The following is a 25,208-nucleotide window of genomic DNA, read 5'->3' as shown; positions in this document are numbered from 1 at the left end:
AAGTTGGGGAAATCCGAAAGGATGCTGAGTTGCAGAGAGGTAAAATAATGATAGCAAAGTTGAGATTTAAACCATGGTGTTTCTGCTTTAGCTCTGGTCCCAACTCCCTGCACACAAGTTACCTCTCATCTGGCTGGGAAAACGAGAGGTCACTCTTGAAAAATTGGCTCATAATACAAAGAAGTATATCCCAACTCACAGATGAGTCAGAGTTATAGTAAAGACTGTAGGAGTTTGGAAGAGGAGTTGATGCTGCCGTGCCCTAAGGCCAGGATCTGCATCTCTTTCTTCAGGGCTCCATGTCCAGGTTCTTACATACAGTAGGCACTCAAATAAATTTATTGAATAAGTACTTCCTATTAGTATTGGCCATCCTATGGATTGTGACTTTTGAATTAGACACTTAAAGATGAGTTAGATTTTGATTACTGAAAAGAAGGGAAGACTATCCAGGTAAATAAATGGCATGTGAAAAACAATGCAGGGCAGGGAAGAAAAGTGGGGAGTGAGGGGTGGGAGAAAAGCTGGATAAACTGATAAAATTATTTAATAGCTTATCCTTAGGTCTCATCACTTGCATAGACTTGATGAGATATTATTTTGTGTTCGTGTTTTTCTTCTTCTTCAGCATATTGTTCTTACTGCTTCCCCTGCCCCACACCCATTTTGGATTAGGAGAAGGAATATTGCTTATTGTGAGGGTCAGCCTGGGTTTTAGCCTTAAACATGCCAAAGAAAAATATCTGGGCACATTCACTCTGAGGGGCAGAGCTAGAAGAAAGCTTTTCAAGACGCCAAGAGTGTTTCATTTGACAGCACGTATTTGCTTTTATTCAAGATGAACCCCTATCTAAATCTCATTATCTTGCTATTTCTCATCCATGAAGAAGCCACTTGAGGTGCCCAAAGAACCCTAGCATGCCAACTGTTAGCATGGCTAGTGCATGAGGTCTCTAGTACTATGTACCCTGCAGAAATGTCATCTCAGATGCATCATTTTGCTAAGTAAGTGCCCCTGCTCAGTGCCAACACTGGTTTGTCTTCTGAATGGGCATGCTTCCTAGAAATTACCCTTTAGCTGACCCCACAGCACAACACACATTACATGTTTAGTGATGTCACTCCCGTTCCCTGGTTGCAGACAAGAGACGCCAGAGAAGAGCAGGAAGTTTAGCAGTGAGGGAAATAGAAAGTGTTTATTTTATGTCTCTCATCAGAGGCTCAATGCCAGACACACACATTTCAGGGCTCAGCACACTGAACATGCAGACATACATGGAATCCGCAGTGAGAGTATGGAGAATACAAGTGGAATGCGGGACCATAAAGAGACGGGAAGATCAGAGTTATGTGTAATAAAAGAGCTTTAATACGTTGTAAGAAAAATTTCGGGTTTCAGGTAAAGGAGGATTTTGAAAAGATTAGAACTATTGGAGCTGGGGAATTCTATAGAATGTTGTGAAATTCCCTCTTTAAATACTATGGATTCCTTTCTGAGATGCACTGAATTTGTACTATCTTGTCTGAAACAGAGGGTTAATTCAGAAGTCTACTTAAGACACTATTAACATTTTTTTTTTTTTTTTTTTGAGATGGAGTCTCGCTCTGTCGCCCAGGCTGCAGTGCAGTGGCGTGATCTCGGCTCACTGCAAGCTCCGCCTTCCGGGTTCACACCATTCTCCTGCCTCAGCCTCCTGAGTAGCTGGGACTACAGGCGCTCACCACTACGCCCAGCTAATTTTTGTTTTTGTAGTAGAGATGGGGTTTCACCATGTTGGCTAGGACGGTCTCGATCTCCTGAGCTTGCGATCTGCCCGCCTCCACCTCCCAAAGCGCTGGGATTACAGGCGTGAGCCACTGCAGCTGGCCAACACCATTAACTTTTATGCAGTAGCCAGATATGGATGACTGCTTCATATCATTAAAGAACAGAGCAGTTTTGCCAAAATAAAAAGGTACTGCTATATTAACTTTCTTTGGTTTTCCCTAGGCTTAACAAGTGGGCTTTTGGGTTTGCTGAAGAAGAAAAAGAAGGAGAAGGAGAAGAAGAAGAGAAATGTAATTAACAAGAAAAAAACTTATTTGGGGGCTTTGAACACCTTGAATATTTAACAGAATATCAGCTACTCATCTGTAACTCGTCTGTAACCATTCTCTACATGGCTAAACTTTTAGTAATAATGTAGGTATTTTCTGGCCAAGAGAAAGATAGGATGTGTGTGTGTGTGTGTGTGTGTTTGTGTGTGTGTATAACAGAAGAAAATGGAAAGAAAATAAAATAAAGGATATTTTGGAGTCAGTGAGTAAATATTTACTTTTAGAGCATAGCAGGTTTTAATGGAATATGATGTCTAGGACTGGAGGAGAAATAACAAATTTACTTACTTATAATTACTTATTATTTTTACAAACCCTACTCACTAAAAATTATTTGAGACAGCTCACATTTATCCAACAAACAGTGCCGAACGCCTCATATATCCTTTGCCTAAATTCGTTGAGACTAGGTACACAGCACCACAGGAGTCAGAATTCATAATGGCATGTACAAGGAATGTGATCACTAGTAGGAGGCAATTCTCTATGGACTTCCTAAGTTTCTGTATGTCTTGTGATAAGAGCTAGAGAATGCCTTTGTTATAGATTATCTTTTCAAGGATATTTGCATTATTGACTAGCCTTGGGGGAGAAAAAGGGAGATACAGAAAGACAGAAAGAATATTTCCCTCAAGAGCAGTGCACAAGCATGCTTACTGCCTATTATAAAGTATTTGAGTTCCCTAAGCTCAGGATTTTTTTCTTTTAAACAAAACCCACAGTGGCTTGGTTTTCTTCAAGTTACCATGTGGGAACTGGGGCTTGGGGAATGGGTGCAATTGTTGTAATAAGTAGTCCCATAACTGTAAGTAATAAATAGTTCTACATCTCTGGCCCAGGGGTCCTGTACCTTTATCCAACAGCCATAAAAATGTGTAAATAATTTCTTAGTTTGCATGTGGGGTACATTTTCAGACCCTTCACAAATTTTGTTATTTGTTTTGAGTATTTGCATTTTATTCAGACAAATACTTGAGCCTAACTAGTACTTTCTCAAAGAAAAATATACCCTATCATATTCAATTTTCTTGTTAAATTTAAACTCAAAAACCTCCCCAGGGGAAAATGAGTAAAAGATGTTGTAAGAGAAAGAAGGGTCAAAATGGAGTGATAAGAGTACCAAAAATAAGCTGGGTGCAGTGGCTCATGCCTGTAATCTGAGCACTTTGGGAGACCAAGGTGGAAGAGCTGCTTGAGGCCAGGAGTTTGAGACCAGCATAAGCAACATAGCAAGACCCCCATCTCTATTAAAAAAAAAAAAAAAAAGTAAGCAAACAGACAAACAAAAAATACCAAAAATAATGAAAAACAAAAAACAAGTCAAAGAAAAGTAGTGCATAGGCATTAAACTTTTAAAAATGTGTTTAGACAAATGTTGTTTAAAAATATTTTAGATTCATCCCATGGTTATGCTAATAGACATACTTTTGCTGAAAATATGGACAAGGGCTAGTTTATGGGGTGAGAGGTGGTTGGCTATTCTTCGCCAATTCTTAAATGGCAAAGTTTTATTACCATTAAGGAATGGAAACAGACCGCTGTGAATAACTCATTTAAAATGTAAGCTGATGAAAGAATGAGATAGACATTTTTCTAGTGTTCAAATTATGCAGTGCTTGTCCTAAATACTGCTGAATTCACCACTTGGAAGGGAAAACTAATCTTATTTGGAACATGCCATTATTTAGTATGTAATTTCTTACTATTTCTTAATTATAAAGGTGTCAGTAAAAACCACAAACTCAGTTATTTAAATCTTTGATGCTTTTGAAAATCTTCATCTATTAGGCAAAACAGATTTATTTATGATTCTATTAATTACATTTTAATAAAAATGAAGATGAAATAAAGTGGAACAAACTGAAAAAGAAATCATAGTGTTAGTGAATCATTTTTAACTACACTAAATATCAAATAACCACAATGCACCATGGCTGATTAACAAGTACTACATACAGTGATTTTAAAAAAATCATGATATAAATAAGGTAGCTTCCACTTAGAAGAAAAGTGTCACTGATTTCTCAATCAACTGAGAACACCCACAGGGATAATCACAGGCCACTCTTGTCGTTAAACATGAACTTAAAATCCGTCCAAATCAAGTAATCAGTCTGATGATTAAAAAGTAGAAAATGCCTTATAGAGAAATATAAGATGATCTGAGAATATCATATGTGATGAAGGAAGTAGTAACACATCCAAAGTTTCTTACCTAAAACCTTTGAACAGCATCCAGAATGGTAGGACAATCTGATTTTCAATTTCATACATTTATGGTTGCTAGCATCTTTCATCTGGAGTTCTTAGTTATCTCTTCAGAGTTGAATGAATCGAATCAGATTAATCAGCATTTACTGAGTATGAAAGGTACTGTATTTCCTTGCTGGGGGCATAAAAAGGTGAAGGCTGCAAAGGAAAGAACAAATCAGTAAGCTTACAATCTATTAGGGAAGTAAGGCTAAAAGTAATAACAAAAAAGATGTAGATAATAGGTCAAGTCAACACTAGAAAAAAATTCCACCAGATAGGATGTGACTCGTTGCCAAAAGAATTTTGCAAACAGTAATTGTTGGAATTCAAAGAGGAGAAGCTACACTAGACTAGGGTGGTCTGAAAAGGCATCAAGAGCCAAATGGGATTTGATCTGGGATTGAAGGAGGGTGAAATCTAGCTGAATAAAGAATGCGAAAGTCAAGACAGAGGTTGGCAAACTGCTGTTCGTGGGCCTCATTGGGTCTGCAGATTGTTTTTCTACATCTGCAGAACCAAAAATGGATTGTACATTTTTAAATAGTTAAAAAAACAAAGAATAATATTTCATAGCACTGAGAAGTATATGAAATAGAAATTTTAGTGTCCATTAAAAGGTTTTATTGGAACACAGTCACTGCCCATTGTTTATATCTATGGCTGCTTTTGTACTACAATGGCAGTGTTGAATAGTGGTGACAGAGACCAAATGGCTTGCAAAGGCTAATATTTATTGTGTGGCTCTTTGCTGACAAAGCTTGCCAACTGTTGGTGTAAGAGAATAACGGGCAATGATTATGGAAAGAATGTTGGCAGGCCTATAAATATATCAAGAGGCCACTGAAAGTTTTGACTGTAGGAGGAAGCCCATTCACAAATTGTTTCTGCTTCCTATACACATCACCTGGGCTTGCAAATGTTTGTTAAACCAACAAATGAACCAGGATTTTCAGATTCCTAAGTCACTTGTTGCTTTATATCTGTTGCTCTAAGTCACTTGTTGCTTTATATCTGTTGCTCTTGAAAAGAATGAATGGCTTTCCCACAGGGGACATGCCCCTTTACTCTCTCAGTTTGTCTGCGCCACCTTCACACAGGTGTGCTGGGAGCGGCTGGATACATATTGACATTGTTGGGCACAATAACAATACCTTGTGTTTCAGGGGTTCTGTAAAGAATGTACTTAGGTGACTTCTTTTTGGACCTTTTCTCTTTGCATTGGATGATGTTGTTCTTCTACCTTTTAGGCAATAGTTCAGAAATAGATACAAACAGGAGGGTTCCGGGAGATTCCTGGAAGGGGATGGTATTGACACAAAGAATTAGCAAAAATCGTAGCTCTCTCCAGAGGGTTTCTGAGGGCCAGACCATTAGAGAAAAAATGGTTCAGGCAAAATAAACTGCAGCAAAACCCAACTGTCGGGCCCTCTCCCCTGGGTGTTCCCATCAGTCCTGCATGGATGCATTTCAAATAACAACTTTCCACTCTAATCTTTTAGGGCAGCATGTAACTGGGCCTCACTGAGAGGAGATATCCAAGAAGAGTGTAGAGAAACACACATGAGGGAAATCTCACAATAAAAGGAAACAAACTCTGGGAAACATGGTTAAGAAATATCAGACTCAATTAATAATGGAGCCCTCAACAGCCTTGGAGAGATCCAATACAAACTTAATTCAAACTACATGCCAATGCTTCTAGCCATATTTACTTTTTTTTTTTTTTTTTGAGATGAAGTCTAGCTCTGTCACCCAGGCTGGAGTGCAGTGGCATGATGTTGGCTCACTGCAACTTCTTCCGGGTTCAAGCAATTCTCCTGTCTCAGCCTCCCAAGTAGCTCAGACTATAGGCGTGCACCACCACACTCGACTAATTTTTGTAGTTTTAGGGGCTTCACCATGTTGGTCAGGCTGGTCTTGAACTCCTGACCTCAGGTGATAGGCCTGCCTGGGTCTCCCAAAGTTTTGGGATTACCGACATGAGCTACCATGCCTAGTCCATATTTACTTTTAATTGATTATGTTTTTTAAGAAAAATCTTAGAGGGAAACTCTTTAAGAAAAACAAATCAGGTTAAAAACTACATTCTTCTAGGTAATGAAAAGTAGGTAAACAACATTAATTGTGGATTTTAAAAAAATTAAAAACAGCTTTTTTTAACTGGTTCATTTGAAAACAAAATTTGGGAAAAGATGGAATCTTCCAATAGCTGAGAGGAAGTTAAGGGGGAACATTACTGAATATAATATTTTAAAAATGTAATTTTAAATCATGCATAACTTGTCTTGGAGTTCATCCCAGATAAATATCAGTATAGTCAGGGATAATGACGAATTCTGGATTAGAACTATGTAAAGGTTTGAAATAGCAGTAAGCTCAAGTCCTGGGAATGCAAACTGGATGACATTTTGGAATGTCCTACTATCAAAAAAGAGGGAAACGAAGCTTAACCCCATATGTCAGTGTATTTTCATAAACAGCTACCTAAAAGGGCATAGCCACAGATGCACTTAAACACAACTACAGACACACAGATGCACTTAAACACAACTATAGACACACATGTGGACCTGGACACCTAGATGCCTACTTTAGGATATGAAAAATTTCCTAGGTCACAATTACAACAGTGCAATGGTTTCTAGAAAAAGAAGATCATTTCCTATCCTGGCTCAAAATGTTAAAAAAATGACTTTCCCATAACATTTTCTAATGGATCTTCCAGTCACAGTCTCCTATGGAGGCATAATTTATGTAGTGGATGACAAAAAGTTTTATGATATCTGGAATTCATTTAAAATCTTTAGATTGGAAAAATTGAGATCCAATTAAAATCTTAATAAATGACTCTGTGTTGCATATAAATATATTAAATTAATATATGTGCAGGCTGAAATTGGAGAAGTTATGAGAGTCAGCATGTTAATTCTGTTTCTATCAGGGAACTAACTGTATGTTATAACTCTGAGAATTACGGGGTAATGGGGCTGTTTACATTGAAGCAAAACTGAATTTAAATAGCAAATTTTCACCCATGATTTGTCATAACTCATGAAGTCTTCACCTTGAGGCATGGTGAAATCTCACAAGTGAAAGGCCTCTGAGGAGAGGGAAGATGGACCAGTTGGAACCAAGAAGAGCCCTAGGGAGGCTGAGGTAGTGAAAGGGCAGTCCCCAAGGATCTCTCCATGAAAGGAAGCAAAGGCTGGCAGGCTGCTCTGCGGCACCCCCAGGTAGCAGGTGAGATACAGCAGTGAGAATCTTTGATTGGAAGTCATTCTCATGCACAGAAGGTGGTAACAGCTTGGTTGGTGAGAGACCTATGAGAAGTGCCGGGTCTTTGTTAAGGTAGGACCCAGGAGCTGAGGGTTGAAATACAGCGTGAGTGCATCTATCCGGTACTCAGATTGATAGAGTGTACCTATCCTCTGCATACTCACATTCTTGCCCTAGGTTTTGCATCCTAGTACATATCCCAGGGAGGATTCATACTTACCCTAAGTTTTCCTATGGCTACACTAAGACAACAGGTGAAATCTGAAGAGTGACAAATGACAGAGATTGGGCTTCTAACATACTGGACAGCTGAATGTAATAGTTAAGATGGCAAACCCACAAGTCCCTAGATTCAAACCCCTGTTCCCCTAGTTACCAGCTGGGGATGATAACATCCATGTGGATGTTGTGAGGATCAAATGAGATATTTTATTTAACTGAAGGATGCTTCCATTTTGTTATGATTATTTTTGGAAATAGAAGCTCTTGGCTTTAAGTCACAACGTTAGAGCTGGAAAATTATGCTACACCTATGGACTTGACTAAGCTGTTCTTGTAGTTTGGCCAGTTTTAAAACAAAAAAAATCCTGGCCACACACTCCTACCCTCCCAGCCCCAACAAACCTGGCTGTAACTGCATTCCCTGGTAGGTTCAAAACCTGTTTTTATTTTTATCTAAAAGCTTTTTTTCTTTTCCAGACATCAAGAGTGGTCCATCTAAAAGAGTGATTGTTAAGATTGTTTTGTAAACCTTCCAGTCCAGATTTATTCTAGAACTTGAGTTTGTTTTTAGATTGTTATAAAGATTTCTAGTTGTATTTAGACATAACTTTTGGATACTAATAAAACATAACACCTTGGGAAGTATGGACATGGGTGGGTAGAAATTTAATGGAGAAAGCCATACCCAAGTAGATTGAGGGAGTTAGTAAAGGCCCTATCATGGCATACCCAAGACATAACATGTTAAATGTTTGCTCCGTTGGTGTTCATCCTCCTGAGACACCCAAGGTTGATGGCAATCATCCTACTCAGCTTCTCCCACAAATCTATCTTTAGTGGAAGATTTTCTTCTTTACATAAAGAGCTATCATTTAAAAAGTGCTCATAGTGCTAGAAATTGAGCTGAGTGCATTTGCAAACATTATTATCTCATTTAATTCTCTTGAGGATAGATACTATTAGATAAGGTAAGGATTAAAGAGAGGTTAAGAAACTTGATCAAGGATACCCTGCAGGGAAGTACTTAATGGGGCTGTTCATTAGGGCCTGCTGTTTCGCTTTCCGGATATACAAACTTCCTGGAGAGAACGATGTGGTCTGCCCACCCTTGCCCCTTTGCCCTGCTGTTCTGCCAGGCCCAGAACCTCCTTCCTGAGAACTTTGCTTCCAATTTGGCTAAGGCCTTTTTCATGTTATAGTATCATGTATCTTTCATTCTTATCTTTCTCACTTAACTGTGAGCCCACGTTGATGTTAGATATCCTGAAAGTCATTCTCCTATCCCTGAAAGGTCCTCAATATTTTTCCTCCACTTAGTGGAAGGGGAATAAAGTTTATTCCTCCATTTAGTAGTAGCTCAATAAAAAAAATTTGTGGAGTTAATCAAGGGATGAGTGAATGAATGAAATACTGAGTTTTCCTGGCCCATGAAGGACCGTGAGCTACAGCAGCAAAGTATATCGTTCCGAACAAGGAGTTCTTACTGAAAACACACTGGATCTGTAAGGCAGAGGAGGGAGCGGCGGGAGTAAGAAGTCGAAGATCAGGGTGTGGTACCCCAGGGAGACTGAAGACAGGAGCTTCCCATGGGACAGGCAGTTCATCCACAGGCTCAGCTTCTGCAACCTCCTTCCTGTGGTTACTCCTGCTCTCTAAGAATTTTGCAAGTTCTCATCAAAGAAAATACCAAATTCCTTGAAAGCCTGGTTTCTGCCTTGTGGTTTGTGAGCCAATCTCATGACACCACCAGCCCACAGTGCTTTTTCCGATTCCATGGAGGCAAACTAGATGGGACTTCTAGCAAGTGAAACTTCTTTTGGGTAAATATTTGGGGATTGCTTTAAAATTTTTCTGATAGACCAACTGGTAAAAATCTGTGTGTGTACACGGAACGCTTTCTCCCTTCTGCAATGCCCTTACTCTATTTGTAGAAATAACTGCTTCTCTTAGCCGGCTCTTGCTTGAAGCAGGGAAGAGCAAAGTCCTGTCATGTACACACACACACTTTATAAACATATATTGTACAATCAACATGTACATATCTAATACAATATACACGTGTGCATCCTGTTTCTGTAGACTGTATATTATGCACATACGATTTCATAAACAAGCTTGTAGCAGGAAAAGGCAATAATCCATATATTGTACACACATATATGTATATATAAAATACACACACACAAAATATACCATACACAATGTAAGGTTCATGACGGCTTTCATTCGTTGATATTTGTGCTCCCTTATTAGTGGCAAATTATTAATTTTAGATAAGCCCATCACAGAGTGAAGGCTCAATCCTTGAACAGCCCAGGGAGAACTTCGTTGCTACTTTTGAAACACCCTTTGATGTGCCCAAAGTCTGTAGAAAGGCGATGCCAAACGCACTGAAGTTTGACAAAGTGTGAAACGTCTGTAAAAAGGAGTTCTCTGATGTGTGAGAGAAGACGGAACCGAGAAGAAAAGACCGTTCTCCGGCCCCCCGCGGGACCCAGGTCCCCGCCTGCTGCGGAGCGCACTCGGTGCACGCGGAGCCGCGAAACATTCACAGAAGAAAACAAGAGAAAGAAGTAGCAGGCACCGACGGGCCGCCGGCGCCGGCGCCCGGGACGGCACGTGACCCGGGGGCGGGGCCGCGCGGGCCGCGGGCCAGTGGATGGGGACGGGGGCGGGGCCGCGGCTCGGGGGGCGGGGTCTGTGGCGGCGCAGCTTGCCCCGCGGTCCCCTTATTTGGATCTGCGGGAATGTGGGCTGGAGCGGTCCTGCCGCGGTACCAGCCTCCATCCTGCCCCCGGGACTGCCCCTGACCCAGGCGCGCCCACTGCTCGGTGGCAGGAGGGCCGGCGGAGCGCCATGGCCTGCATCCTGAAGGTAACGACTCGGATCTGTGGCTCGGACGCGTGGTTGGCCAACCCCCTGCTGCTCAGAGGCACGGAGTCAGCCGCGGTCCCACCGCATCCTCATCTCAGTTGTCTTTTCCTGGCATTGATTTTCTTTTTGTTCCTTTGGCAAATGCATATGGAGGGAGATTCTGAAACATGCAGCTGGCACAGCTTCTTTTCCCACCATTCCTGCCTGCTCGCGCCTGCATTGAAGGAGCTGCAGACTGTTGGCTCCAGGGAAGAGCAGGGCTGTGTGCCGAATAATGGGGATGGTAGGGAGAGGAGGGGTGTTCCCGCGGGTCCTGCGGCTCTGTGGAGCCTGAGGCCTTTCAGGGGCCACGGGGAGGGGTGGAGTGGCTAGGCGTGAGTTGCTGGTGTCGAGGGGCACAGCGCTTTTAATGGAGGGAAGAGCGGAGGTGGTCTCTACTGTGCATTTGATCATGTGAGGACAGAAACTTCTGAGTTTACAGGTAGTCCCTTAGGAATGAGTCTTCTATGAGATCTGCTAGCTCTGTGTGCCCTTAGCTCTACTTTGGAAAAGTTCACACGAGGATGTATATGTTAGTAGAGAACCTCTCCCTCTCCTTATGCTCATAAATTTGAACAGACAAAATGATTATACTCTGTCAAAGTGCGCTCAGCCACCCCTTCTTTGTTGAGTTTTCTTTCTCCAAGACCGGATTCTCAGCCTCAACTGAGCGTCTTTCTGGGTTCACAGACTTGTGGCCTCAGGTGGGAGGACTTGGTGTGAGGAACTCACTTAAAAAGAACTTTCTATCCCACTGGTAGAGGCCTCCCCCACCCTCGTTTTTTTTTTTTTCCCCCACTACTTTTCTACAAGAACATAACCTGGCTGCATGAATCAAAAACATGCACAGCATGAAAGTTTCCTGGGCCTTGACTGGAGAATGCAAAGACCTATTTGTCCAAGCATGGGGGAACTGTGTGACGAAGGAAAATACCAGGAAACAATTCGTTGTTGTTGTGTTATTGTGAAGTAGCATTTATTCCTCTATAAGATGATATGAAGTCATCTACTGCTGTTCTGGTTACCTGAATCATCTTCTAACGTGCCTAGTGTTAATGATGAAAGTAACAGACTAACCTCGTAGAACTTGTTTCCTCTTCTTTGCATAAAGGAGATCAGAAGTTTCCTGTGACCTTTCTGAACTTCCTCTTTTTGTTTCAGAACATTTTCCAGGACATAACAAATGGTAGCAAAATCATGAGGAAATAATACATCAGTATGACAATATGCGATATTTAACCTGGAGGCTCTTAGCACAAGGACTGAGATATGAGTATGAGTCATCTTTACTATTCATTGTGTTACTTGCTGAAAGGGACATTGAGGAGCATGATATTTATTGTTGGCCATCTTTTTCCCTTTTGATTTCTCCCCTGCCTTGTCCTACACATGTGATAAACATCTTTAATGCACATCCCAACTACACATGAATCTGGTCCAATCTGTGTCTCTTCTAGCTCTTCACACTGCTCTCAGACATTTGGGACATTTCTGTCCACCTTATCTTCCCTCCACTGAAACTGATCTGGGCTTTAGACTCAGAAAGATATGTCTGGATGCTGGCTCTGCCCACTGCTACCTCTGTGATGTTGAACAAGTTACTTAAATGTCCCAGGGCCTTAGTTTCTTCAATATAAGATCAAAGTAGTGGCATCTGCTTCACAAGGTTGCTGTGAGGATGAAATAAGATAGGGTATGAAAAATACTTTGTGTCACAAGGATTTAATATGTACCATTTTTTCCTGTAACATATAATAATAAGTGCAGTTTGGTTGATCCTTACTATATCCTCAGTCTGTTTCTTATAACTGTTATTTTTTATAAAATACAAAATGTCTTTTATTCTTTAATCTTTACATAAAACCCTAAAAGATAAGTATCATTGTTTTAAACCCCATTTTACAGAGAAGAAGTCTGAAGCTCCCTAGTTTAAGAGATTTGCTCAAGGCCACACAGGGTTAATGACAGAGTGATCCTGGATTTAGACCCAGATATGTCAACCTTCCGTATACTTTACTGCTGTTCCAATACTTTCCCAGGTGATGACTTTTTTTTTTTTTTTTGAGAGGAGTCTCGCTCTGTCGCCCAGGCTGGAATGCAGTGGCGCAATCTCCGCTCTCTGCAGGCTCCGCCTCCCGAGTTCTCCCAGGTGATGACTTTTAAGATGTCCTAATACCATTCAGTTCCTAACACCTTTGAGCAATCACTTTCTCTAGTCATGGTCTAGACAGTCTGGGCTGGGTCTTTTTTCTTTGTTGTCTTTGAAAAGCTACAAATGGAACAGTGCAGAATACAGGTTTCAGTCCAGAGACCTGAGTTCTGTACAAGTTTGGCCTCTTGCATATGATTTTAGACAGCCACTGCAACTTGGAGCCTCAGTTTTCACATGTTGAAGTGCTCATAGACTTATAACCATTGCGTTACAGGGTTGTTATGAGGATAAAACTATGGACCTTTTTTTTTTTTTTTTTTTTTTGAATGAAACATGTTCTGCCATTTGCTGGCCCTGGACTTAGTGTTGGCATCTGTAGAAAAGGAAAGATTTTCCTCTGCCCTCTTAGTTTCTGTGCCTGGTCCTGATAGCTAAACTGACAAAAGGCATACTACCAGAGGAAAAGCATACACATTTGATTTGATGTTAATGTTTTTATGTGTACCATAGAGGGCTTCCTATGTAAGAAATAAAGACCCAAAGGAGGGGAGAGGCCTGAGAATTTATAAAGCATTTTAATAAAGAAGGATGAATTGTGGAGATGTGACAAGACAAAGGAAAAAGGGAATTTGGACTGGGGCAGCCGATTGTGAGAAAGTGGGAAATGTATGGGGAAAACTAATGGAAAATAGGTGAGTGTATTCAGTAGAGATTTATCTCGGTGTTGACTCTCCATCTTTGATCATAAGAATGTTCTCCTCTTCCTGGCACAGGGAAGGGACATTTCTCAGGGGAAATTTTATGCCTTGCTTTTAGGTAGAAATGGGGAGGTCAGAAAGCCCTTCCTGTATCTGCTTTTTCTCAATTGCCTTTAGCTCAAAATAATCAATATGCCGAAGTGATATATTTTGGGGTGGCCTGTTTTGATTCCTTTTATATCACAAGATGCATAAACCATTGACCCCATTCGCAAATGGCTTACGGTTTAGTAAGGGTGATAGAAAAGTAAATGAGTGCTTAGGTTACGATGTGAAGAATAAAACTACATAGGTCCATGGAGGGCATAATAGAAGCCTGGAAGGAGAGATCAATTGCCCCTGTCACTGGGTAGTTCAGACAGGCTTTCCACTGATGATATTGGAGTTGTGTTTTGAAGACTAAATAGGATTTACTATGATGGAGCTTGTGTTTTAGAAAGATAACTTTTGAGGCAGTGCCAGCTTTCTTCTGTGGGCCAAGACTTTAATCTTCTCAACAGAATTTTGCAGTAGATTTTACTATCCATTTTTACAAATGAGAAAACTGAGATAGAGAGATATTGATTAAAGTATCATTATTGCCTACACAATAGTTACCCTCATCAGAAGAGACCCCCATGCTGTGGCAGCTAATTTTGGTCTTTTAGGGGATATGGAACTATCCCCTCAAGGTGCTGTGCATGCTGAGGGCCCATTCTGCCAATACATAGGGCTAGTTCTCAAACAGAATGATGATCACCTCATACTCATTTAATTTTGGAATACAGACTTCACACTGCCTGGACTTCAAAGCCAGAAATATGTGAGTTTTAATTATGGCTCCACTCCTTGTTAATTATAGAGCCATAGCAAGTTTCTTGATTTCACTACCTCAGTTTCCAAAATGGGAATGATCATGCATTCCTCAATGGGTTATTCTAAAGGTTAAATGAGATAATCTGTATATTAGTTATATTGCAGGGGGAAAAAGAAATTCTGAATCTTAGCAGGTTTATTTCTTGCCATGCTCCTGGTTAGGCAGATCTCCTGTGTAGCTCTACCAATGAATAAAGAATCAACTCAAGGACCAGTCTCTTTATTATTATTATTTTGAAACAGAGTCTCACTCTGTTGCCCCGGCTGGAGTGCAGTGGCATGATCTTGGTTCGCTGCAACCTCTGCCTCCTGGATTCAAGCAATTCTCGTGCCTCAGCCTCCCAAGTAGCTGGGACTACAGGTATGTGCCCCCATGCCTGGCTAATTTTTTGTATTTTTAGTAGAGACGGGGTTTCGCCATGTTGGCTAGGCTGGTCTTGAACTCCTGGCCTCAAGTGATCTGTCTGACTTGGCCTCCCAAAGTGCTGGGATTACAGGCATGAGCCACCGTGCCTGGTCTAGGACCAGTCTCTTTTCATAGTAGCTCTGGTGTCTTCTTGGGCCCCAGAGCCCTTGTCAGATTCTCTGTTTTCAGCAGCTCCAGCAGACAGATTACAGGGAAGATCTTGTGGGCGTGTTTAAAAAGTCTCTCAAATTTGATAGACAGGAAAACTCTTAGATTCAATTTGTATTTATTTGATCATTAGTGAAGTTAAGCTTTTAAATTTATATTAGTCATTTGTCTTTCTTCTTTTATAAATTATAGATACTTTAACATTTTATGCAATAAATCCTATCCATATTTTGTTTTATGATTTCTACCTTTGGTCAGCAGGTACATGTTTAGCACAGTGTCTTGTACACTTTTATTTTTAAAAAATATAGGTGAATTGTATTAATTTTTATATCGGAAGTGGACAACTGAGTGGACATGTGGACACAAGAGCCTTGTGAATCATTTCTGCCTTCGAGAAGATTATGGTTTTACTAGGTGGATGAGGCTTATGAACGTGAAGCGGTTAGCTGATACGATAGATGCATGACTAAGCCACAACTACCTTCTCTCCAGTGACCTGTCCTCATATATTTATCTTGATTGATAGGTAATTAGATGAATGATGATACCAAGTTACGAACTTGGCGTCTTCTCATTTCCTCTTCCTCCCCCTGCCCCCGATCTAATCTTTCTCTACAGTGCATCAATTCTGTCTCAGGAAAACCTCTCAGCTCTGCCCCTTCCTCTCCATCCTTACTCCCTCTGCCTTGTTCAACTCCTATTTTAGAGTCACATCTGTGGTCAAGCCGTTGCCTGCCTCAGCAGGCTTCCTCCATGCTCTTGTGGTCTAAGTTCTTGTCCCTGTAGTAGCAGGTATTACCATGTACTGTCAGTAAACTGCTTTCATGCCCAACTCTTTTTTGACTATCAACTGTTAGGGAGCTGCAGCCTTTCAATGTTTACTGAGCATCTGTAAATGAATTCTGTTCTTACCCTAAGTGAGATTATAGACTTAGTGAGAAGGCAAATAATTAAACTAGGAATGAAAACTATGCAAATTACTTTGAAAGTTACACCTCAAGGCATGGGAGTATATGGGTGGGGCGGTGATAGTTACTTACCTGAATGTGGAAGGCAGAAAAGGCTTTGTTGTATTCAACTTGGTGTTCCTAAGAACTAAGCTGGCTCTCAGTAGGTGCTCCTTAAGTGTTTGCTGAACGTATGAGTGGTGTTATTAATTTTTTTTGATGTCAGTTATAGACACAGGTCCAGCTTGTTTTCTGAAAACAGCTGAGCTCTTCAAGGATGTGGCATGGATTTTTTTAACTCTAATGTATGGCAGGCAGATTAGAGCTCGTCAGTTAGTTTGCTCCTTAAATTTTTTCTTAGTATGTTTCTTGTAGGTAGGTCGGTTATCATTCCTCGTATAAAATCTGGGGCCAATTTAAAATTTGGGGTTGGGGGGTGGGGAGATGAGAGAACTGGACTAGAAGGATGAAAAAAGGGAAGTGTAGGCATGGTTTAACTTTTGTCATGATCATTTTGGTTCCCCAGATTAACAGAAACAGATAAACCAAAAAAACCCAGAAAACAAAACAAAACAAAAAAACAATCAAAACCCAAACACCCACAACCAAACGATTGTGTGGTTCTCAAACGATGAGGTCTCAAAGCATTTGAAAACAGTGTGACTTCACTGAGACTGGAAAGCCACAGGGACTTCGCAGGTACACAGATGATAAATCTGAAACCGTAGGATAACCTTGGCAAGTAGACAAGTCACTTCATTTAATAAATCTGCTATGACATTTCTTACCGCTGCCCAGGAAATGCTGAATTCTCAGCAGCTGCCTGGCCTCATTTCCAGTCTTACAGTGACTGAGCAGATGCTTTTGCTACGTATATCGGCACACTGTGGGGAATGAGTGGTTTGGGTAAAAGTAGTATTCTTTGGATGGATTGATAACAACAGCAACAATAGGTGCCATTTATTGAACAGCCAGAGTGCTCAGGCTGGGTTCTGTGCTAAGTAAACTTTTATTACAAATAAAGACACCGAAGTTCAGAAAACCTCAGTAAATTGTTCCTTGTCCTGTTGTAAGTGATGGAGGTGGGGTTCACCCTGGCTTTGTGTGGTTATTAAGCAGAGGTGTTCAAACTTTTGGCTTCCTTGGGTCACATTGGAAGAAGAATTGTCTTGGGCCACACATAGAATACGCTAACATGAATGACAGCTGGTGAGCTAAAAAAATTTTAAAAAAAGCAAATCGTAAAAATACTCTCATAATGTTTTAAGAACATTCACAAATTTGTTTTGGGCCACATTCAAAGCTGTCCTGGCTGCGGATTGGACAATCTATAGAGCTTGTCTTTTACCTTCGGTGCCAATTAAGTAAATATTTATAGGGATTCTGAATTTATTTCACCATCTTCTACCCCAGGCAATATCCAGTCTAGACAACTTCCTAATCTGGTGGCCTGATGGGTACCACTTTTAGCTGTGTTGTTTTTATTTGTTCCTCTGAGTTTCCTTTGTGACAGAGGAACTAGAGGAACTAGAAGGTAGAAGGGCTGCAAAGACTGAGGAGATAAGAAGGTTTTAATTCTGTTTAACTCTGTACAGATCTTTAACCCTGGGCAAGCTATGTGAACGTGTATGTCCTTTTTGCGGGTGGGAGTGAGGAAGAGTTGGACTTACCCTGAGCGCAAGCTTCAGGGCCCTTCCAAGGTTCTGGGAAGAGACACTAGCTTTTTGGTATTTATAATTTTATGTTCATTTTATCAAGGAATCCCACAAATTATATACATTTCAGGCTCCCCAACCTAGATCTGCCCCTGGGGTGGTGTTGGAGACCAAAAGAGATAATGCTTGTGAATGCACTTTGCAAAGCAGAGTGCACCGCACAGGTATGAAGTGGAAATGGCAAAAAATATTATTAGTATTATTAGTACTGGTAATAGCTGGAATCGAGGAAACCTTTGTTGAAGGACTAGTGGGAGAAAGAAGGGGTTTAGATCTGAGGAAAACAGAGGAAGCCTATTAAACTTTCTAGTAAACGACTGAGCAAAGTTATGAAAGCTTCTCTCCAGGAGAAAAATTTCTGTTTGTGAGAATTTAACACACATTTCTGCCTGAGGGCTAGGAGTTGAATGAGGTTCTTTTCTGTTTCCTTTCGTTAGGGAACAGTGGAGGAAGGCATTTTTCTAATTGGAGGGAGTAGATTTACAAGTGCTACCTGGATCCCATTACCAAAAGCTGCAGTTAGCTCCTGGTTATTAAAAGGCTCATTATTCAGTTTATGGATTATCCAGACCCGTTTGCCTCCAGCCATTCTGATGTACACTTTTTATGCCTTTTACTGCCAATTAGCGACTTCACCTGCACAGGCAAAAAAAAAAACGGGTGCTAAACCCCAAATTGGTTCATTTCTGTCCTTGTTAGCAGCTCTGTAAAGGTTTGTCAGCAGGAGAGTGGGCCTGGGAAAAGGTTCAAATGAGGTGAAGGGATTATCTGCACTTTCTCTATTGCTGTCTCTCTCAACTCAAAAATTGAGACTAGGCTCTGGTTCTGATTGTAAACTGATTTAAAGTCACTAAGTCAGAGACCTTGGCCTGGGATACTAAGAGAGTTTAATAAACAGCAGCCCTAGGGTAGGGTGACATTCTGTGAGGAGCCCCTTACCCCACACTCCATATCTCCAGGCCTCTCTTTCATTTCCTGTGTGATGTGGAGGGGTGGGGGCCAACAACATCTGGTACTTGAGAGAGTGAGGGAGAAGTTAACTCCGAAACAGATTTGTCGGAGGCCAAAAAAAGAGGATACTTGGGTCATTTTCATGTTTTTTTTTTTTTTTTTTTTTTAAAGGTGTGTGTCTCTGTGGACACATAGTAAATATAAATATACATCCACATTCATTCAATTTTATCTTAATATTTACTCAGATTTGAAAACTATCGCACGTAAAATCCTTTTCTGGAAGGGACTTCTCTCTGATTTCAAAGGCTATTTGGTTTTTTAGTGAGTTTATTAGCTGTGCATTTACTAGACACAAAATAAAAACTTCTTTGGTCAGCTGTGAAAGCTGTTTGCGTCTTGCTCTGAGAAGATCATGATCACAAGGGAACTGGAAGTAACATGTGTATGTTCTGGGTTGGAAATGAGTCCTGATCTGGGATTAAAACCTGGTTGCAATAGTCATCTTAGATTTTGAGAACTAGAATGAACAAATGACTGTTGTGAGTTGATCCCCCTCCTTGGGACTAGTGGGATATATGCACTTGCAGCGAGCAGGGCTGTGATTCCTGGTGCTGTTTGCTGTGTGACTGGCTGCAACAATGGGCTGGACTCGAAAGAAAGAGAAGTGAAAGTCTCTTTGTGAAGCATTTGCCTCATCAGAGAAAGTGGTACCCAAGAAAAGATGCTGGAGCTGCTCTCTGGGGCGTGGGCAGTAGGAAGACTGTGGGGTGCGGAGGTCAGAACTAGACCGACTCTAAGTCCCATTCTGGCTTTGTGATTAATATGAATAAAACAATAATACCCTTATTTCATGGTCTGTAGCAGTGCTGTCCAACAGAAATATAATGTAGGCTATTTATGCAATTGTACATTTCCTAATAGCCATATTTTAAAAAAGCAAAAAAGAAACGTAGAATTTAATAATGTATTTTATTTAACTTGATATATCCAAAATACTTTCATTTCAAAATGTACTCAATATAAAAATTAATGAGATATTTATAGCTTTTTTTTACAAACAATTCTTAAAACTCGGTGTACGTTTTACACTTACAGCATCTCTCAGTTTGAATTCTAAATTTTTCATCAGAAATACTTGATTTGTATTTTGATTTTACTAATGTAAAGTAAATTCACTCGTCTAAGTTGAATTGTGCTTAGACCTTTTCCAACAGCTGAATGGAACATTATTTTTTAAAGATAAATTAATTAAAATGAAATAAAATTTAAAAAATGTGGTTTGTTGGTTATGCCAGCCATGTTTCAATGCTCAAAAGCCACATGTGGCTAGTGGCTCCTGTATTGGACCGCATGCTCCTTCAGGTATTCATCTTCACCATCAGAAGAGACCACTAGACTCAGAGACAATGAGAGTAGTGTAATGGGCTGCAGAAAGGATTGGCCCCTGGGTCAGGTTCAGATGGGGAGGACACACCTGTTGGATGGACTCCTAGCAGCCAAAGGCTGGCGACTGATGAGCAAGTAATGAGTGCCTGACTCAGGGACACATGCGATGAGCCTTTGATGAGCCCTTGAAATTTTATCTGAAAATCTAGTCCTCGGTTTCACCATATCCTGAGCCTAATTTTCCCCCAGATGTTGTGCAGCTGTGAATTTTCCCAAGGGAGTGCTGCTTTGTGGGATGTGTGAGTTGGCTCTTTGGTCTCAGTGTGGTAGTGTGAACTCCTGGAGGCTTTGAGGGCAGAGACAGACTTGATGCACTTTTATTTGAGTTGTTTCATTGCTCCAGGAGGGTATTACACATGTGGGAGCAATTTAAATGTCCAGAACAAACCACATGTCTTCTTTTAAGTCAAGAGAGCAAGGTGATTGCAGTTTCTTTGTTCGGTTTGCTTATTTTTTACTGCTTATTTCTGTGTGTATAAATTCAGCAACACGCTAATAGACATATGGCCAATGGTGCTTAGAGAAAATCTGTTTGTAAACCTGAATCTCTGTTTTGCCCACACATTTCCATTGTATTCCTGCCCTGCTCTAACTCATTGTCCTAGATCATCCAGTGTTAGCATTTTTTTCATGAGATGAACATTTCGTTATAATAATGACAGTGGCTGTCATTTGCTGAGGGCTTTCTCCATGTCAGGCAGCCTACTAGGTAGTTTACAGATATTTATTGTCTCACAACAACCTTCAGCATGAGCAGGATTGGTTTCATCTGACACATGACAAAACTCTGGCTTGACAACTTTACCAGTATGAGGGTGCTAGACTAGGGTCAGCAAACTACTTTCTCTAGAACAAGCCTGGCTTGCTGCCTGTTTATATGCAGCTCCTGAGTAAGAATGGCTTTTGTGTTTTTAAATGGTTGAAAAAAAATCAAAAGAAGAATAAGAATTGACAGGTGAAAATGATATGAAATTCAAATTTTTTGTCCATAAATAAAGTTTTATTGAAACACAGCCATGCTTATTCACTATATCTGCTTTCATGGCACAAAGGCAAAGTTGAGAAGTTGAGATGGGTACTATATGGCCTATAAAGCCCAAAATATCTACTATCCATCTCTTTACAGATAAAGTTTGCCAACCCTTGTGCTAGGCTGTTGAGTTCTTTCAGTGGACTTTAAGAACCACTGTGAAGAACAGTGTGGTTCTTTCATGTCTGGCCAGCGCCAGGCCTCATGCCTCACACTCTGAATGCTGCGGGTATTTACTGAGCATAGAGCTCAACACAGTGTGTGGAAGAGGAGACTGAAGCTTAGAGAGGCAAGTGACTACCCAAAGTCTCATAGTGGGGCTGGAATTCAGACCCAAAGTCTGAGCTCCTAACAGTTATGTTGACCTCAGTGCTGCAAAACTTGAACTACATCAGGACCACTGGAAGGGGCGGTTGTACTAGATTTTGCTAGGCCTTATCACCAGTTTCTGATTCTTCCAGTCTGGGGTGTGACTCAAGAATTTGTATCTCTAACAAGCCATCAGGTGATACTAGCACTGCACATCTGGGAACCGCACTTTGATTAACCCTACCATGTGACATCCAGCTCAATGAATAGTTGTCGAGTTATGGAAATTGCAGAGCATGGATTCAAACTCATGCATTCCCCAAAATAAATTGACTAGAAATTTAAATCAATTTAGAAATTTAAGTGCAGTGTATTCCAGTCAACTTTCTTGGCATTGTAATAATTTGATTTCTGCCTTCATTGTTTTCATTAAACTCAAGATTTCTGATGCTATGAGGCTCAGGCCACCATACACATTGAAAAACTTTTTGCCTTTGCACGAGCTAGGGGCTGGGTCTAAAATTAACCCCTCGCTGATGGCATCACTTGTGTGTTTCTGGAAAAATCAGTTTATGATTATTTCTAAACCAAGGAATTTTGTTCCTGCTGATTGCATATCAAATCCTTTCTCATACTTTGGACCCCCCCACTTCTTTGCTGGCTAACAGGGAGAATTAGGGGTGCAGGAAATAGCTTTCACAGTTAGATTATGCTGGCTTTGGTTACAAAAGTTAATGCATTAGTGCTAGAGTTCACTATCTTAATTACTGGGTTAGTCTCATATTTAAAAAGTCATTATTTAAGGTTTAGGAATGGGAAGATCGAAGACTGGTGAAAGATTATAGTTTTTTTTTATGTTGATGATTCATAGCCTTGTTTTAGACTTTTATAAGTAATAAAAAGCACTGGATACTGCTGATTTAGTCTCTTCCTATAGGCTCATATTTGTGTAAAGAAGGAAATTGCTCTGTAAGTTTTCCCTTTTGCTTTCTCCTGGCTCTCTATTTCTATGCCTTTATCTATAGTGCAACCTATTTTTCTGATGTTCCTTCATCATCTACAGCTTTCATGCCCCTTCCCAATACAGGTGTTGTAGGGATCATTAGCTAGGATGTCTAAGGAACCATACTATGAGCCCAAAAGAAGGGAAGCTTGGTGAACTCTTAAAACCAAGTAGATGAAACTCTCTTGCAGAGTCCCAGGATATAAGCCATTCCATTAGGAATCCTTCTCTGGGAAATATGAATCATTGCTGTGCCTGATGTAAAATCACTGGCATGGCATTCATGACAGCTCACCGTGTCATCCCTCACACCTTTGCCATGGCCTGGAGGCTGACTTCACTACTACTTGTGTTTGTTCTTTTATTGCTGACCTTGTCAACCAGGTCATTCTTTCTCTCTTCCTATTTCTTTTTCTTTTTTATATATATTTATGCAACTATTTATTTAGGGTAAATTCTTAGAGGTGAAACTTTTGGGTGAAAGGGTAAATGCATCTGTAATTTTCAAATACATATTTTTTAACATTCTCCTAAAATCTAGTAGTTGGAAGAACTTGCCAGTGTCCCTTTTGGTAGAGCTCTCTCTTCCTATTTCTAAGAGAAAATTCATTCCCCAGAAACAGCAAGTACCTGAACCATTGCCACTTTATGTGTGCTGCCTTATTTATTTTTCCTCTCATTCTTTTGGCTGGGAGTAAGAGAACCTTTCTCTCCTACCTGGTTTATGTGGCCTGTTTATCTGTTCGTCGGCTGGTTTGATGTTTATTTAATTTTGCCATGCAGCTTAACCTCAGCAGTCTGGTTTTATGGCTTGATTTGAGCCAAGATTTCTGCACGTGACTTCTAACTTGTTGGTAAATTAAGGTTTGTTTTTCTCTCACCCGTCTATGACCCATGATTAAAACCTTATTTGAAGAAAGGACATCCAACCCATATACCACTCTAGATTTCTGTGTTAGAACTATTGAAATCCACTATACATTATTTCAGGCTTATGTAGGTTAAAGGGATCTGGGTTTGACCTTTTCCCCACTTATCTTCAGCAAATAGAGACATGTGAAGGGGAAGTTTATTTATCAAGCACTTATAGAGAATCTAAGTACTGTGGGTAAGAGGAGGGGTAGAGAGAATGGAGATAAAAGATTCACTGAAGATCTAATTTTTTTTCTAGGGAACTTTAGGGTGTGTATGAATAGTGATAATAATTGCAACAATAGCTTACATTTACTGAGTGCTTACCTGTACTGTGTTGGGGCTTTATATTTGTGGATTATCTCATTTTATCCTCACAGGCTTATGAGGTACATCCACTTAGGTGAGGAAATGAAGGCTTGGAGAGGCTGATTCACCTCTCAAAGGTCATACTACTAGTAAAAGAGGGGTTATGCTTTGAATCCAGGAGTTTGGCTGAAGTAAAATACATTTCCTAGAACATATTACTAAGATCATACACAGATAAACTTATTTGTAACTTGCCCATGATAATAATAACTTTAATGATACAGTAACATCAGCAAAGATTTTCTGGACACTGACTATATCATAGGCACTGTATTTAATCCATACACATGATTTCTTTTAATGTTTAACAATCCTATTAGAAATCTATTTTATCTGAGGAAACTGAGGCTCAGAGAGAACTTAAGTTCTTTGTCCGAGGTCATGTGGCCAGTGAGTGGAACACCTGTGGGGTCATATTATTTGTATAATTGTTATTGTTATTAGCTAACAGTTACTATGTGCACTAAGAACTAGGCATTGTTCTCAGCACTTTACATTTATTAATTCATTTAATCCTCCTTTTACAGGTAAGGAAACTGAGGCACAGAGTGGTTAAGGTTACAAAACTATTCTGTGACAGTGGTAAGATTTGAACCCAGGCAATTTGACCCTGGAGTCTGTAACAGACACACCTATGACTACAGACTTTTGTTTCTTTTGCCACTTTGGTGGTCTATCTCCCAGAGCAGAGAATCACTAGTACTATTACAAACCATTCCAGTAACAAATTAAGCTACTTAAAAGGAGCTTGTGGAAATGAAAATATAACTTGAATTTTGACTTGAAATAAATTGAATTTTAAAAATCCTTTGAGGCTTTTAAAAAAATGTATTTGAAGAAGTTCCAATCAGATCAACTTAGGAAGGCCCTCTTAGGTCAAATCAGACACGGAGGAATGAATTTTCTTGTGGAGCTGGTGTTGAGCCTAAGTCCATCGTGCTGCCAGGGTGGGGAATGCGAGGCAGCTTTCCTTCTTTGCTCTCCCTGTTCTCCCCTCAATCACTCATCTTTCTAGATAAGGCCATAGAACAGCCAGAGTGATCTTTTAAAAAGTAAGATCATGGCAGCCTATTTGTTTGTTGACCTATCAGTCAAAAAACTAAAAGGATCACAACAAAAACTAAAGGGATCACAACTGTTTTGTTTATCGCTCTGTATCTATCATCTAGCACAATGCAGTCAACAAAAGAATGATGAAATGAATTAATTTTAGGCAAAAAATTAGCACTTGCAAAGATATGGTGGCATGAAGGAATAGGATATTTTGGCAAACAGTGAAAAGTTGTGGATGGCTGGCACTGAGCTGATTTTGGGAGCTGGAAGAGATAACACAGTTGGGTCAGATCATAAGGATCATGTTGATTCTGTCAACGAATGTGGATTTTATCCTCTAGAAATGGGGAAACACTAAAGAATTTTT

The 25,208-nt window shown here is 40.3% G+C and overlaps 1 protein-coding gene across 1 annotated transcript in view; it reads left to right on the top strand.

The window, feature by feature from the left end:
* Window positions 1-10,549: 10,549 nt before the first annotated feature.
* Window positions 10,550-25,208, top strand: part of ST6GALNAC3 (ST6 N-acetylgalactosaminide alpha-2,6-sialyltransferase 3) — a 557,649-nt gene continuing 542,990 nt past the window's right edge. The window contains exon 1 of the mRNA XM_007978248.3: window positions 10,550-10,722. Coding sequence (XP_007976439.1) covers window positions 10,705-10,722 — 18 coding nt within the window. The 5' untranslated portion in view covers window positions 10,550-10,704. The remainder of the gene's footprint in view (window positions 10,723-25,208) is intronic.

Source organism: Chlorocebus sabaeus, chromosome 20 (assembly GCF_047675955.1).
Source record: "Chlorocebus sabaeus isolate Y175 chromosome 20, mChlSab1.0.hap1, whole genome shotgun sequence".
Lineage (NCBI taxonomy): Eukaryota > Metazoa > Chordata > Mammalia > Primates > Cercopithecidae > Chlorocebus > Chlorocebus sabaeus.
This window is presented reverse-complemented; position numbering and strand designations above follow the sequence as displayed.